The 14,619-nt window shown below is 33.0% G+C and overlaps 1 protein-coding gene across 4 annotated transcripts; it reads left to right on the top strand.

Moving 5' to 3' along the window:
• Positions 1-5,753, top strand: LOC133701615 (uncharacterized). 4 transcript variants are annotated; one of them, XM_062125589.1, is made up of 3 exons: positions 1-308; positions 621-695; positions 4,326-5,753. In XM_062125589.1, exon 3 carries the CDS (start codon positions 4,338-4,340, stop codon positions 5,418-5,420), a length of 1,083 nt encoding a protein of 360 aa, XP_061981573.1. In that variant the 5' UTR covers positions 1-308; positions 621-695; positions 4,326-4,337; the 3' UTR covers positions 5,421-5,753. The 4 variants fall into 4 exon arrangements, with proteins under 4 accessions (XP_061981573.1, XP_061981574.1, XP_061981576.1 ...); XM_062125590.1 differs by lacking the exon at positions 621-695; XM_062125592.1 differs by lacking the exons at positions 1-308; positions 621-695 and adding an exon at positions 3,220-3,999.
• The last annotated feature ends 8,866 nt before the right edge of the window (positions 5,754-14,619 follow it).

Below are 14,619 nucleotides of genomic sequence, written 5' to 3'. Positions count from 1 at the left end.
ATAAAGAGAAGACAGGCAACAGAGAGTGGGAGAGAGAGAGAGAAAAATTAAAAATAAATAAATAGCGTAGAAACGACTCAACGAATCCCATCCCACGGCATCCCTATTTTCTCTCTTCCTTTTTATTTGCCCCAATAATTTTATCATTTCCTCAAAAAAGAAAAAAAATGTTCTCTCTCTCCCGCCTATAACCAGCAACCTCTCTCTCTTACCAGTCTCGATCTCATCGCCTTAGCTTTCGATTCGATTTTGTATAGTAACAACAACAAACCCTCCTTTTATTTTATTTCCTTCCTTTTTATTTCAAGGTACGCACGTCTCTCTCCCTCTCTTTATTTTTTATTTTTTGTAAATTTTATGGGTTTTTTCTTACATCGGAGTGTCTGTATTTTTTTAATATTATTTTTGGATGAAATCTGGATCTTAGATGGATGGATGGATAGATAATTGGAGAGAAGAGCATGTGGCTGCAATCGTAGCTTAATTTTTTTAAAATGAAAAATTAGGTGTCAGTTTCGTACAAAAGTATGCTTGGGCTTTGCTTTAGTTTATTAATTAAAATAAGGGAATCTCTGACTTTTTTTTTTAATATATAAATGTTTGTATCTGGAACGAATCAGATGATGCCCATTGCTGCACCCTTCAACTAACTCGCTCGTCTTTTGATCTAGATTTGCACTATCTACGAACCTAAGGTTGGTTTATTTCTCTGTTCATTTCTGCCTAATTCTTCCATTTTGTAGATGGTTTTATTTTTTATTTTTTAATCTTGTTTTTGGTGCATTTGTGCCTACTTTCATTTCGTAGACGGGTTTCGTTTTTAATCTTGTTTTTGATGCATTTGTGCATTATACATTCTCGTTTCGGAAATGGGTTTTGTTTTTTTATCTTGTTTTTGCTACACCTGTGCGTAATTCTTTCATCTCGTATGTGGGTTTTGTTTTCAATCTTGTTTTTTGTGCATTATACGTCATATCGTTTCGGAAATGGGTATTGTTTTTTTTATCTTGTATTCGCTACACCTGTACGTAACTCTTTCATTTTGTAGATCGGTTTCGTTTTTAATCTTGTTTTTGGTGCATTTGTGCATAATACTTTCTCGTTTCGAAGATGGGTTTTGTATTTTATCTTGTTTTAGCTCCATTTCCTTGGTTTTCTTGTTGAATCCAGGGTGTGAAATTTGGTCTTTGGTCGGTGATATTTGGATTTGATATTTGATATTTGACTTTGATTTTCTACTTCCTCTTGAATTAAGTAAATTTAACATGATCAGGCCTCAAATAATCTTCTGTCTCGATTCCTTAAAATTTATTGGGGTTTAACTCTCTATTTATCAAAAATTTAATGCTGGTCTCATTGTGTAATTTGTATTTCCTACAATGTATAATGTGCATCTACTCAATTGGACCTTTTTTTTTCAAATATATGATTTTGGAATTGGTGTAGATGCGCTAGGTTTATTTTGTTTTAATCTGATTCACTTGTCATAGGATCTGCATGTAGGTGATCTGAAAGTCATTTGCATATTCTAACGTGTGATAGTATTGGATAACCCAAGGTCCAGGGAAGACATGTTAAAAAATGCTATAAATGCTGGTTGTTTCGGTTAATTTATGAGGGATGGATGCTACTTAAAACCATTGATGGAATTGAGATTGATGAGGTCATCAGCATCACAAGTTAGTCTTTAGATAACCATCCAACTTTGGCCTTCAATGAGAGTAGTTTTGGCTGTAATGCATATTTCAGTTATATGTGTTTTTTGGTATTACAGTAATGAGAAGGAAAGCCCATAAATATTATTTTGCCGCATAGTGATTTGATGTTTGCTGGGCAGTTATCCAGGGCTATTTTTTATGTGGCAATGGGACTGGTCACATGGAAAAAATGCAACTTAAAATTTCTTGCATGAGCTTATTACGTGATTCTTATCTGTTCTCCTTACTTTCCAAAAGGAATGTCTAATACAAGTGGTAGGCTTCAAATCTATCAATTATGTCTGTGATGTAGGAGTCAAGTGTCTGTCCCTAGCTAGCATGTTGATCAATTTCAAGCTAATTTCATGTTGTGCAATTTCAGGCTAATTAACATTTTTGATTGGAGTGGTTTTCTTGACACTTCAAGGCTGATTTATTAAGTGGCATGATTAATGGAACATTGTTCCATTCTCTCTGTGGAAGGAATGATAAAGAGAACTTGGAGTAGTTTCTGCCTGTTGAAATGGAGTGGAAATAATTAGTTTTTCCTTGTTCTTATGTGATGAATATGAGCAAATCATATAAATAAAGATTCGAAAATAGAGTAATAAGAGAGAGACTGACAAATCAGTAGAGAGTTGTCCTTGTTATTACAACGAGGAAGAATCAGTGAGTAGAGGCAACATATAATTTTACTTCTGAGCTCAAATTTGCTTTCATGTTCCAAACATTGATGTCATGTTTACTTTCAGAAAACAAATTTTCAATTTTCATCTTTTTTTTTCTTTGAAGAAATTTTTTCCTTAAGGAAATGTGTTTGCTAACTCTTGTAATATAGAAAATAAAGGCCTTGTTTGGATTCCTTTTAAGATAATGCATTTTAGAGAGATTATGTAACAGGCGAACCAAAAAGGGTCCATATTTTCAGAGATGGAGAATTTGGAAAACAATTTTGAGCAGTTGGAGATAGAAAACATGCTATCCCAAGAAAACAGTAATTAGCAAACACTTTTTTATAGTTTTCTGTTTCCTAGAAAACTGGGAAGTTCTGTACAAGTAAATAACCAGATCTGGCTTACGCCTTGTGTTAGGTCACAATTCAAGTTCTCTTTTTAAGTCATGCAGCATTCTGACCAGGTTTTTTAAACAGCTCTTGCTCAACCTATTTCCAGCTTCTATCTGGAATACAGTTTGTCTAATCTTGTGACCACCAAATCCTGAACTTTGTAACATTTATATGACATGCATATGCAGTAGTCCTTAGATTATTGATTAGTGTATCCTTATCAGCTGGAAGTTTTCTTGCTGTCTTGGGGACTTTAACTTTGAGATAGGCAGTATCGATTTATTGTTTTCTCTGAGCATTATATTTTTCTTGTTTACTTGTACATGGTTGTATAGATGAAAAGTGATTCTGAAAGAGGGAAAGAAACTCTAAAATTCTTTCATGTGTTTTCTCACTATGGTGGGGCATGGTTTTGGGCGGGGTGGGAACAGGGAGGGAGGGTTGCCATTGCACTGTGGGGATTTGAGAGTTCTTGTGATTAGCAAGAATCTGTTATATAGTTGTGGAAATTGCTGGGTATAGGAAGATTTTTTTAATATTCTTATTGCATAATGATTGAACCCTTTGATATTTCTTGGCAAAAATAATTGATTAAATGGAACTCAAAACTGCAATCAAATCTGAAGGGAGCTCCTTTTCAAGCATGTCGGCATAACTTCGTGTTTTGATATTATTCCATCCAGTACCTTTGTGTTTTGAATTGAACCCTTATTTATTATAATAACATGCTCCTAATTTATTTGTGGGTCCCAAAGGTTCGTTGGAAAATTTGAATTTTTATTGTTGAATGTAGCAACGAGGTATTTTCCAGCTGATGCTGCTGAGATTGAGTAGCAGCAGATGTAGCTTTGTTAAGTGTTTATTGATATATTATTTCAGTTACCGCGACAATGCTTTGAGATCATTATGATCTCCATGAAACGATGGATAGATTGTCAATTTTTGTTATTTTGTTGTCCTATCTTTCTAAGTACACAAGAACTTTTTAGTGTTTAAACATGAAGTGATTTTTATCTATATCCGATACATCATACTCTTCCTTGATGCTAGGATATTAGTGACAGAAAGCCTTAAGGTTCCATGAAGATTCTCTGAAGGACAAAATAAATCTCAGATGGACACATTTGTGTCGAGCATAGTTTCTTGTCTGAGAAAATGATTGACTTACAAACAAGTGTGGTCCTATTATTAGATAATCTTGTATGATTTGACAGATTCAGGGACCAATGGGGTCATGTGAGTTTTCACTGCAATGTAAAGTAGAAACATGATATTTAAGATGTGGGAAGTGTTGCAAGGATTGCTGTATCATTTTTTTTTTAAGTTTCTGCCCTGTAATTAAAAAATAATATTAGCTGTTTGGGTCGTTGTTACATAATTATGCCAAGTAATTTTAATGATGGAGGCTATTCAGCTTTGAGTCGTGCATTTGTAATTGTATGAGGAATGAGAAGGTCCATAGTAATTTTCCCTAGTCACACTAATGATGAATTTGTTGGTATTTGTGATTAACTATTGTATATCTGGAATTAACTCATGAATTCTACTTTATGGGTTTTCAGGTTTAGTTGGAAATGGCGAAAGGTAGCAGGGCGAAGCGTAGGTCTGGTTCTCGACAATATAGGCAGGCACCTTACTTGTCACCAGCTTATAATGAGGATATTTCCTCAGACTCGTGCCCAAAGAAATGCTCCAAAATTCTGGATAAGAAAGACTGGGTAGACGTAACTTGTTCTGTTTGCATGGAGTGCCCACACAATGCTGTTCTTCTGCTCTGTTCCTCCCATGATAAAGGTTGCCGTCCCTACATGTGTGGAACCAGCTTCCGCTATTCCAACTGCCTTGACCAGTACAAGAACGCATACACTAAAATTATCTCATCCACTGGTACCGCTGAGAATCCAATCATGGTCTCTGATTCCAGCCAGCCTGTTGAGAAATGTGAAGCCACAGAGCTTGCTTGCCCACTCTGTAGGGGCCAGGTGAAAGGGTGGACTGTGGTAGAATCTGCAAGAGAGTATCTAAATGCCAAAAAGAGAAGCTGCATGCAGGATGACTGCTCATTCATTGGAACTTACAAGGAGTTAAGGAAGCACGTGAGGACAAATCACCCCTCTGCACGACCACGTGCAGTTGATCCCATTCTTGAACAGAAATGGCGAAGGCTTGAGCGGGAGCGTGAACATGATGATGTAATCAGCACAATTCGGTCAACAATGCCTGGCGCAATGGTTTTTGGAGATTATGTAATAGAAGGAAGTCATTATGGTTTTGATACAGATGAAGATGGGGGTTTCGATGCAGATGCCACAGAGAGGAATGAAGGTTTTGAGGTGGGCTTTGATCGGAATCTGGTGAATGTCTTCCTGCTGTTGCATGCGTTTGGGCCAACAGGGGATGATCACAGCAGACGGCTTAGGCATCCTGAGAGGACTGACCGTCAAATGACTGATGAGAGTGCTGTCAGTTTTCATCACACTTCTCCTGTTGAAGGGCTGGGTTTGTCCGACGAAGATGATGACAATAACATCAATGATGACAATGGTGATGATAGTGGCATGTCACTTGTTAGCCGCCTTCGTCGACATGGCAGAATGCTTTTGGGGCGTTCAGGTAGGAGACGTAGGCGTAGAGAAGGCATTGGAGGTCAGAGATGATTTAAAATGGGTCTGGAGGAAAACACGTCATAGGTACATAGTTTTAGGAAGGGGAAGGGGGGGGGGGGGATTTGAGAGGATAAAAGGAACATAAAAGAATTTGACTAAACATTGCATGCATTTTTCTTTTTCAATTCCCGGTTTGAGTAGATTGGCTGGGAAATACTGGTTGTGGAAAGAATGTCCTTTTCTTTCCATATGTGTAATCTTTTAGATGCAATTTCTTAATTACCTTCAGTCCGCCTGCCTGGTAGACTGTGAATATTCTTCTGTGGAACTACATGTACTGTCTTCTGTTCTATAATAACCTATGTCAGCATGTATTGTCTTTAATCTGCTCAATGGAATTATGTTCTATGCTGTTCATGCTCATCATCTTTAGGATTCGATGAGAATATTTTTGATGCAGGAAATTGGGAAGGGATGATGCCTGTTGAGCAGTGCTGTGATATGATGGTTATTTGATGCTGTTAAGCATGGTTGTTGGCCTGAACGTTGCTATTGACAGAAACGGATTACTGAATGGTCTGTGAACCTTTGATTTAGTCTTGGTTAAGTTTCTCATTCTGGCTGGTATGTTCCAAGCATCTCGGAGCTGTTCCTCGTACAACTAGGATTTTTTGGTAGTTTTTGGTCCTCATACTATTAAGATAAATTCAAATTAGCTCCTCAATCAAAAAAGTCTTTACAATTAAGTCTTTGGAGCTCAAGCGTTTATTTTGATAATTACAAAATCTAAGTGAGTTGACAAGTGAGGGATACATTAAGTGGGTTTAAATGGATTTAGTTTTGCCAATCTGAGTATTGTAGATAATCTAATTTGACAAGCACAAAATACAGATTTCATCAAGTCATTATACAATTATTTTATTTTATTTTATTATTTTAAGAAATAAAAAGGGTAGAAAAATAGAAAGTAGATACGATAAAAAATTTACTATTTTTATAAAACAAAATACTATAAAACTAAGCATGGTTAGCAATGCTTAATTGATTATTTAATTGTTTTTTATATTACAAAAAATAATTAATTTATTTTGATAAGCTGCAAATACTAAGTTATAATTTATTCAGTATTGTGTCTTACGGGTGTCCGTCCTCAAGGATCTAAATATTTAAACTACAATAAAGGATGCAAGTGAAAAGTAAAACAAATCAAGGGTGAAGAGAAAATATAAAAATATTTAGAAAAAAATAGTGATATTCTTTATATATATATATATATATATATTAAATTTAGGTGAATTTAATATTAGTAGAGCTTGTGCCATACGAAGTTTAGCATGCTCATATTTCACTTCAAGAAAAGCAACAAATCAAATTCTTATTATACACTTAAATAGAGAAACTCAGGGAACGCTTTAAATTTATTTGGATTGTAAGCTACTCTATCTATGTAGCCTAATATGAAAAATTTGTTATTTTAAGAGTATGTAGGGATTGTTTTTTAAAATATTTTTATTTAAAAATATATTAAAATAATATATTTTTTTATTTTTTAAAAATTATTTTTAATATTAGTACATCAAAACAATTCTAAATGGAATAAAGTTGCTAGTTAATAAAAGTATAACACGACATTCAACTATTATTCCCGCGATACCGCGGGCTTGTGGCATGCTTATGCGTTGTTGTAAGTTTGTGAAAAAAATAATAAAAAATAATATGAAGAAAAACTATTGCACTCCATAATGTTTTCAAGGAAAAAAACTATAAAGCTAAATTCTTAACCAACTTAATATTAAAAAAAATGAAAGGAACTTAAACTCTAAGGTCAATTACAATAGCTCCCTCAAATATCATGAAATTACAGAAACCATAAAAAATGTGACAAAAACCTCCTAAATAGTCTGTGATTATTATAATTTACCCTATATAAGTAAATCCTATGAAAAACACGGAACCATATGAGACAGAGTTTCATGAACCTGTCATCTGTTGAAAGATAAAACATCCCAGCAAAAACATTAGTTCTAAAGATGCTTTTTTCTACTGCATTAAAGAGCAATTTCGCAATTTAATTACAAATGTTCTAAAACAATTGAAGATAATTTTATGTTCAGGCTATGAAATTATTTTCTTGCCTATTTACATAGAAAACAGACACTATGAAAATGTTCCAAGCTGAATTGGAGGTTGGATTGTTGCCATTGTAATATTCAAATTATTCTCGAAGAACACAATGCCAATAACAAGATCAAGGAATTTAGATCTCTTATTGTCCAGCACCATAAAGCAGATTATCCCCAGCTCGCCATGATTCAGATTGTTTCTCCTGGAAACGGATATGGTCCCCTTACTTTTTTGTTGCCTGAAGAGCATTTCCCACTAAGCTCAAGACCATCTCTTCCTCAGATCCCCTCCCACACCCACCAGTAAACACACTGGTATTTTCCTCTCATCATCTTTGTCTTGGAACTTGCTCGAAGAAGATGAATCAATAAGTCTTATTTTAGTTTGTCAATAAGGGCACAATAGAGTTTTTCAAGGTTTAAATTGAATTTATTGAAGGTTTAATTGCAAAAATAATTGATTTTTTAAAGTGAATTTAGGATTTAATTAGAAGAAATTAAAGTTCTAGAGTTGAATTGCAATTTTCAAGAGTTAATTTGGTCAAGTCAGGGGCTTAATTGCACAAATACTAAATTTTTAAGGCCAATCAAGGACCTAAATGCAAATTTTTAAAACCAAGGACCAACTGAAAAAGAAACATGAATGCAAGGTTGAAATTGATCAAATTAGAGGTCAAATTGAAAAAAATTAAAAATTTATTGATCAATTGAAGGTCAAAATGCACAAATCAGAAACCAAAGTACAAGATGAAAAAGGAGCTGAACTTTGAGGCTAATAATTGAGTTTGACAGGGGTGAAATTGCAAGCAATTAAAAGTTGGGAGGCAATTACGGGTACAATTAAAAAAAATTAGAAGAACATAGACTAAATTGAAGTTTGTCAAAAAATTAAAAACCTTAACTTTTAGGGTTTAACCTAGACGACGTGTCACTTAAATTTAATAAAGGGATTAAATGACGCGTCGTTCAACTATTGTTCACCTCTTTTCTTTTATAGTTTTGGCTGATCAGGTAGGCATTTTCAGATGAATGAATGTGGTGTCTCCAATCACTTCAGGAACTGTAACCACCACCATTCAACTGAGAAAACTCCCTCTACAAAGATTAGCCACTCATATCAAACATTTACACTCAATTTTCTTCAATGAATTCAACAACAACTTGTTCCTGATCAGACATCACTGCATTGGCAGATTTTAGGCTCATTACCTTCAAGGGAATGAATGTGAAACTACATACTTTCAAATTCATCAAGGTTGGATCTAAACAAAAGGTGTGCACCCCCTCTACCAACTTCAGGTGGTCTTCAACGATGATGACATTAGACAAAGCCTCGAAAGTGGATAACTCAATCATTAATGACTATGATATCCATTTCATAAAATCACTAATATTTTTTGTGTGTTCACACTTGAAGTTTTCTCAGTGGGTTATTATCAAAGGTTGACTGCATTTCTTTCAATATCAAACGACTAGAAACAAGCTCATTGGTTTTCAAGTTTGAGAAAACCATCAAAATCTCTAAAACCAAGATAACTATAAAACCACATTTATAAAACCAGCATATTACAGAGCTCACAGATGTAAAATGTACCCAAAACTCTCTCATCGTGATCAAAGGGCCAAGCTTTGATGAATAAAGATTAATCTTTGATTAAATCTATAAAAAGCCTAGCTTTAAACCCTATAAATACCCCCTGAAAAATCAGGGCAAGAAAAAAAAAGTAAGAAGAGAGAAAGACGACATAATAATATTGAAAAAGAAACTCAAAGTGTCAAGGTTCAAGAGCCTAGCTCTAAATTTCCTAACTTTGAAAGAAAGTAGAAAGCTTGAAAAAGAAAAGGTGTCAACCATTGTTAGAGCTTGCAACTTTAATTCATTTATTTCTGGTCATATTGACTTTAGATTTTTATTTTTTTCAATGAAGACCCTAATTGGATTAATAAGGCCTTTAAAATTTTTCATCTCTTTCATTTTGGTCCTTGGTCTTATAATTCATGCAAATTTAGCCAATTTCAACCTTTTTCTTTAATTTTCCTTTCGAGCAAACCTCTAATTGTTCCTCAGAATTATCCCTACCTAAATTGTACCTATTTTTTTATGAAGTTTTTGCTTTTAAAAAAAATATTTTTTTCTAATTTTATTCCAAATCATATTTTTCATTCTTTACATATTTTTTGTATTTTGGTTATTTTTAACAGCGATCTTTTTCTTCTTTAAAAACCTATAAAATTTTCATCTATAAATTGTTTGTGTATTTTTTTTTATGACATACTTAAATAGAGAAATTGTAATTTGAAAGCTTAGGAGTCATTATAAGCTTTTTCTAGCTTTAAAATAATCAAAGCAAAAAGCATAAACTCCTCTTGTGTAAAGTTCTGATGATAGTTGTTGACATTTTAGTAAGGTTGTGATTATTACTTATTTAATTTTAACTTTGTTTGTTTTGAAAAATTATTATTATTTTTTTAATACTAATGGAGTAACAATTGTTAATGTATGCATAAGATGGTGTCAAGAATAGGCTTATTCAAATTATATTTTCCTTTAGATGGATAAAGGAGGCGTGCATACACATGATTTGTATTTGAATTTTTTATATATATAAATTATGATTTTATTATGGAAACAACAACAGAAAAAAGTGAGAGATCTACGTACTCGTTTTCTTTATACTGAATATACAAGTAATGGAACCAAGACAAACAAGAATCGAAATTTAAGTATCATTTATCATTAAAAATGATGAAGGTTTTTGAAGAAAATGCAAGATAGTATGGAACATAACAATAAATGAATCAAGATAGTATCTTCTTTGCGTATCATTGAAACAAAATCAGTCCTAATTAAAGTTAATGTGAAAACATGAGGTAAAAAAAGTGATATTTACTTGGTAACAAAACAGTAGAATCAAAAGGAAAGTTACTTGTGAGAATTCGCTTTCTTGTCCTTAGATCAATTATTTTAGTGTCACTTCAATTACTAGAACCAAAATGATATTCTACAGTGCGAATGTATTTATAGATCTTGTCAAAATAATATAAAAAGTCCAAGATAGGAGAAGAGAAAGAGAGAAATTTTGTACTTTTAATCAAATGAAAAAAAGTGATATGATCGCGAAAGAAAACGATTACTCCCACTCGTCCATGAAGGACTGAATCTCTCTAATACATTTTATTTCAAACTTGCACAAGAATTTCATACTTGACGAACGGACCATGCGATTTAAAGCACATAGTGAAAGTAACTTCAATATACAAACCTAATACAAGCCATATAAGAGACATCAACCTCATAATTAATTATTCCTTAAAGTGTACTAATATACCTCAAGCATTTTTAGTTACAGATGATTGAATATAATTCAATCCCTTAAGAATCTCATATTCAATCAATCCTAACAATTACAAGTATTCTAAATCATATCAAATTTATTCAAGTGACATGATCTCGACTGGTGAAAACAAGTAACAGGTGTAGAACTAAAATTACGTTTTCTTTCGCAATCATATCAATCAGATCTGAATTAACTCGCTTTCCTAAGAGTATTTGTTTAAGTTGGATCATTTCATGACCATAGAATATACTCCTAAAGTAGCAATCATTTATACATCACCTCTTGATACAGTCAAAAGTCACAAAAGGTAAGATTTTGAGATCTTAGATAAGATCTCCAGAACTCACATAATAAAGAAGCAGACATCCATTCTTTATTCCTATAATGGTCGTTAGCATATGTAGTATGAAATACATGTTATAGTGGAGTGTACTCTTTTCTTTTTTAAAGATAAAGAATGTATGTTGTTGCTTTTCTTGTTAGAGAAAATACATCATAAGAGTCTTAGTCTTGTTGCTAAAAATATAGACTTCAAATTATAAATTCTCATTTGCTCATTGTCATTAGTGGCAAATGAATAATTTAATATTCGACTTCAATCATAATAGACATATAAATGGTGAGAATTCATTCATGTTGATTTTTTTATTTAAAAACCTCATCTTGGTCCCAATTAAGATGACATTTTAATAATTACTTTGAGTTAGAATTGCTCTCATTATGCCCAAGTCGCTTATTGAGCATGAAAATTCAATTGGTCTCAACTCTACTCACCTTACAAGTGCTAGAGGTGATTGCTCATGTGAGTGAGCCAATCTAAGTCTATCGACATACTTTAACAAATTATACTATACTATACTCAATATAATCCATAAAATAAATAATAAATAAAATTATATTTTAATGACATTTATTTATTATTCAATCACTGTAAGCCTTTGTATGATTTTCAAAACTAGTTATATTACTAATTACATTCTACATATGTTAAGGGATCTCACTTGTCTAACAAAAACATCCCTTGCTATTGGTTTTGTGAGTGGACCTGCAACCATAGAATTTGAAGAAATGTGTTTTAGGATCACGTCATATTCAATAATTGCTTCTCTAATATAGTGATATCCCATCTTGATGTGTTTGGTCTTTCCATGGTATTTTGGATCTTTGGCCACAATCACTGCAACAATGTTATCATAATAAATTGTCACTAGATTTGATGCTAATTTGACAATTTTCAAATGATACATGAAACTTTTTAACCAAACAATATCCTGTATTGTTGCAGAATAAGCTACATACTCAACCTTCATGGTAGATAAGGTTATGCAAAATTGTTGCTTGCTCTTTCATAGTATTGCACTATCATTAAACAAGAAAGCATATCTTGAAGTTGATTTGGATTCGTCAACATCTCCTCCCCAATTAGCATCAAAATAACCAATCAATCATAACTCTTTCTTTCCTTGGTAACATAGCATGTAATTTAAAGTTCCTTTCAGATATTGTAGAATCCTTTTAACCGTCATCCAATGTTTCTGACCAGGATTTGATTGATATCGGCTAACCAATCTAACGACATAACATATATTGTGATGTGTGCACATCATTGCATATATCAAACTACTGATAACATTGGCATAAGGTACTCTGGATATTTTCTCTTTTTCTTCTAGAGTCTTGGGGCACATATCACAGTTTAGGCTCAAACTTTTATCAACAAGGGTGCCCATTGATTTGCTATCTTCCATGTGATAGTGTTCTAATATCCTTTTGATGTAAGTCTCTTACGTTAAACCCAAAAGCCTTTTAGCGCGATCTCTTATGATTTTCACACTAAGAACATAGTTGCCTCACCCATGTCTTTCATTTTAAAGTTTGATGATAACCACTTTTTAGTAGTATCAATCATCTCTTTGCTATTTCCAGCTGTTAAAAAGTCGTTAACATATAAGAAAAATATTATAAAACTATTGTAATAACATTTTAAATACACACAATAGTCTTCTTCCATCATTGTAAAACCATCTTTAAGAATAGCTTGATGAAATTTGACATTTCATTATCTAGAAGCTTGCTTAAGACCATTTATGGATCTTTTAAGCTTTCAAACTTTGCCCTCTTGTCTTTTAGTCTCGAATATTAAGGGTTGATCCATATAGAACTTCTTATTTAGTTCTCCATTGAGAAACACAGTTCTAACATCCATTTGGTATAACTCTAGGTCCATATGTGCGACTATAGCTAAAATGAGACAAACTGAAGTAATCCTCACAACTGGTGAGAATGTATCTTCATAATCAATTCCCTCTTCTTGAGTGTAGCCTTTCACTACTAGTTGAATCTTATAACGTTCTATTGACCCATCCGCCTTACGTTTAATTTTAAAAACTCATTTATTTCCAATGGATCTTCGTCTTGATAGTAAATCAATCAAGTCCTAGACTTGATTAGTTTTCATCAACTCTATTTCTTTTTTCATAGCTTTAATCCATTCTCTTGCTTTAGGACCAGATAAAGTATGACTGAATGTTTCAGGCTTTTCATCATCTTGTGGTGCAATCATGAACGCTTCCCCCTCAATCTCAAATTGATGATGTGGAATTGGTTCACGAATGCTTCTACGAGGTTGAGATTGCTTATAGAGAAGGTTAATCGAGTTGCCACCTTTAAGCGCATGAGTGTGGCATCTTCGACCATCTTAGAGACTTTAACCACCACTATTCAATTAAGGAGATTTCTCTCAACAGGTTTGTGCCACCCTTTGTTTCTATGTTTGTGCTCCATCTGGCACATGAAATCTCTCAACTTCTCTTTCCAAGGCAACCTTGTCTGGTTCAATAAAATTTAACAGTATCACACCTAACTTTAGATCGATGATAGGAAAGCTACAGACCATCAAATCAATCATGACTTGATCTGGTTTAAGAATAACCTCCTCTATAATATCTATATCTTAATTGGCTTCAATGACCCTCTATTTGCCACAATTGATTCATGGAAGGTGTATCCCCAATCAACTATTTTTTGTCATGTTTCAGTTATGAAGTTCTCAATGTTTTTTAAAAGCTCTAGAGTTTGTTAGACATCCAGGCAAAGAAAAAACAAAAGATGAGAGAAGAATTGTCTCTTAACAAATCAAAGAAAATAATCCTTTATGATCTAGTTTCAGAAAATCACTTTCAGTCCCACAAATAGTTTTGCAACCACCTGTCATTTTAAGACTATAAAAGAAAAGGAAATCATAGAGAAAAGGATGACCCTGGAGAGAAAAATCACAAAGAAAAAAAATAGATATACATAAAAATTAATAAAATACTTAGAATAAAATTGAAGCAAAGGTGAAAAGATTGTGTTTTAAGAAAAAGGAAGGGGAATCTAGATCAATTTAAGAAGCAGAAAATCAAAAGGAAAGAAGCAAAGAATCCAAAGAAGGAATCAACATTCTCTTTACAAAGTAAACCTCAAACTTTGATGAGGGGATAAAACTCAATGAGCAAACCTCCTCCCACTTTGTTTTGTGTCTCTTTTTGCTAACAATGTTTGTTATGCATTCTTTAAAGTCTTTTGTTAGTTTAAAAGCCGTGATTTTTATTTCGAAATATTTAAGCATGCTTATATGCTCAAGTATTGTTAATTGTCTTATGTTGATGTGTTAGACTATGATAATGGAATGGTATATGATAATATATAATGTTGTTTTGCATGTTTAGTTAATCTTTTTTTAAGTAATGGAAAAATGTGTAAAGTATTGATGTTGTTGTGGTTTATATTTGTTTTAAGATAATTTGT

This window comes from Populus nigra, chromosome 8 (assembly GCF_951802175.1).
Source record: "Populus nigra chromosome 8, ddPopNigr1.1, whole genome shotgun sequence".
Taxonomy (NCBI): domain Eukaryota; kingdom Viridiplantae; phylum Streptophyta; class Magnoliopsida; order Malpighiales; family Salicaceae; genus Populus; species Populus nigra.
This window is presented reverse-complemented; position numbering and strand designations above follow the sequence as displayed.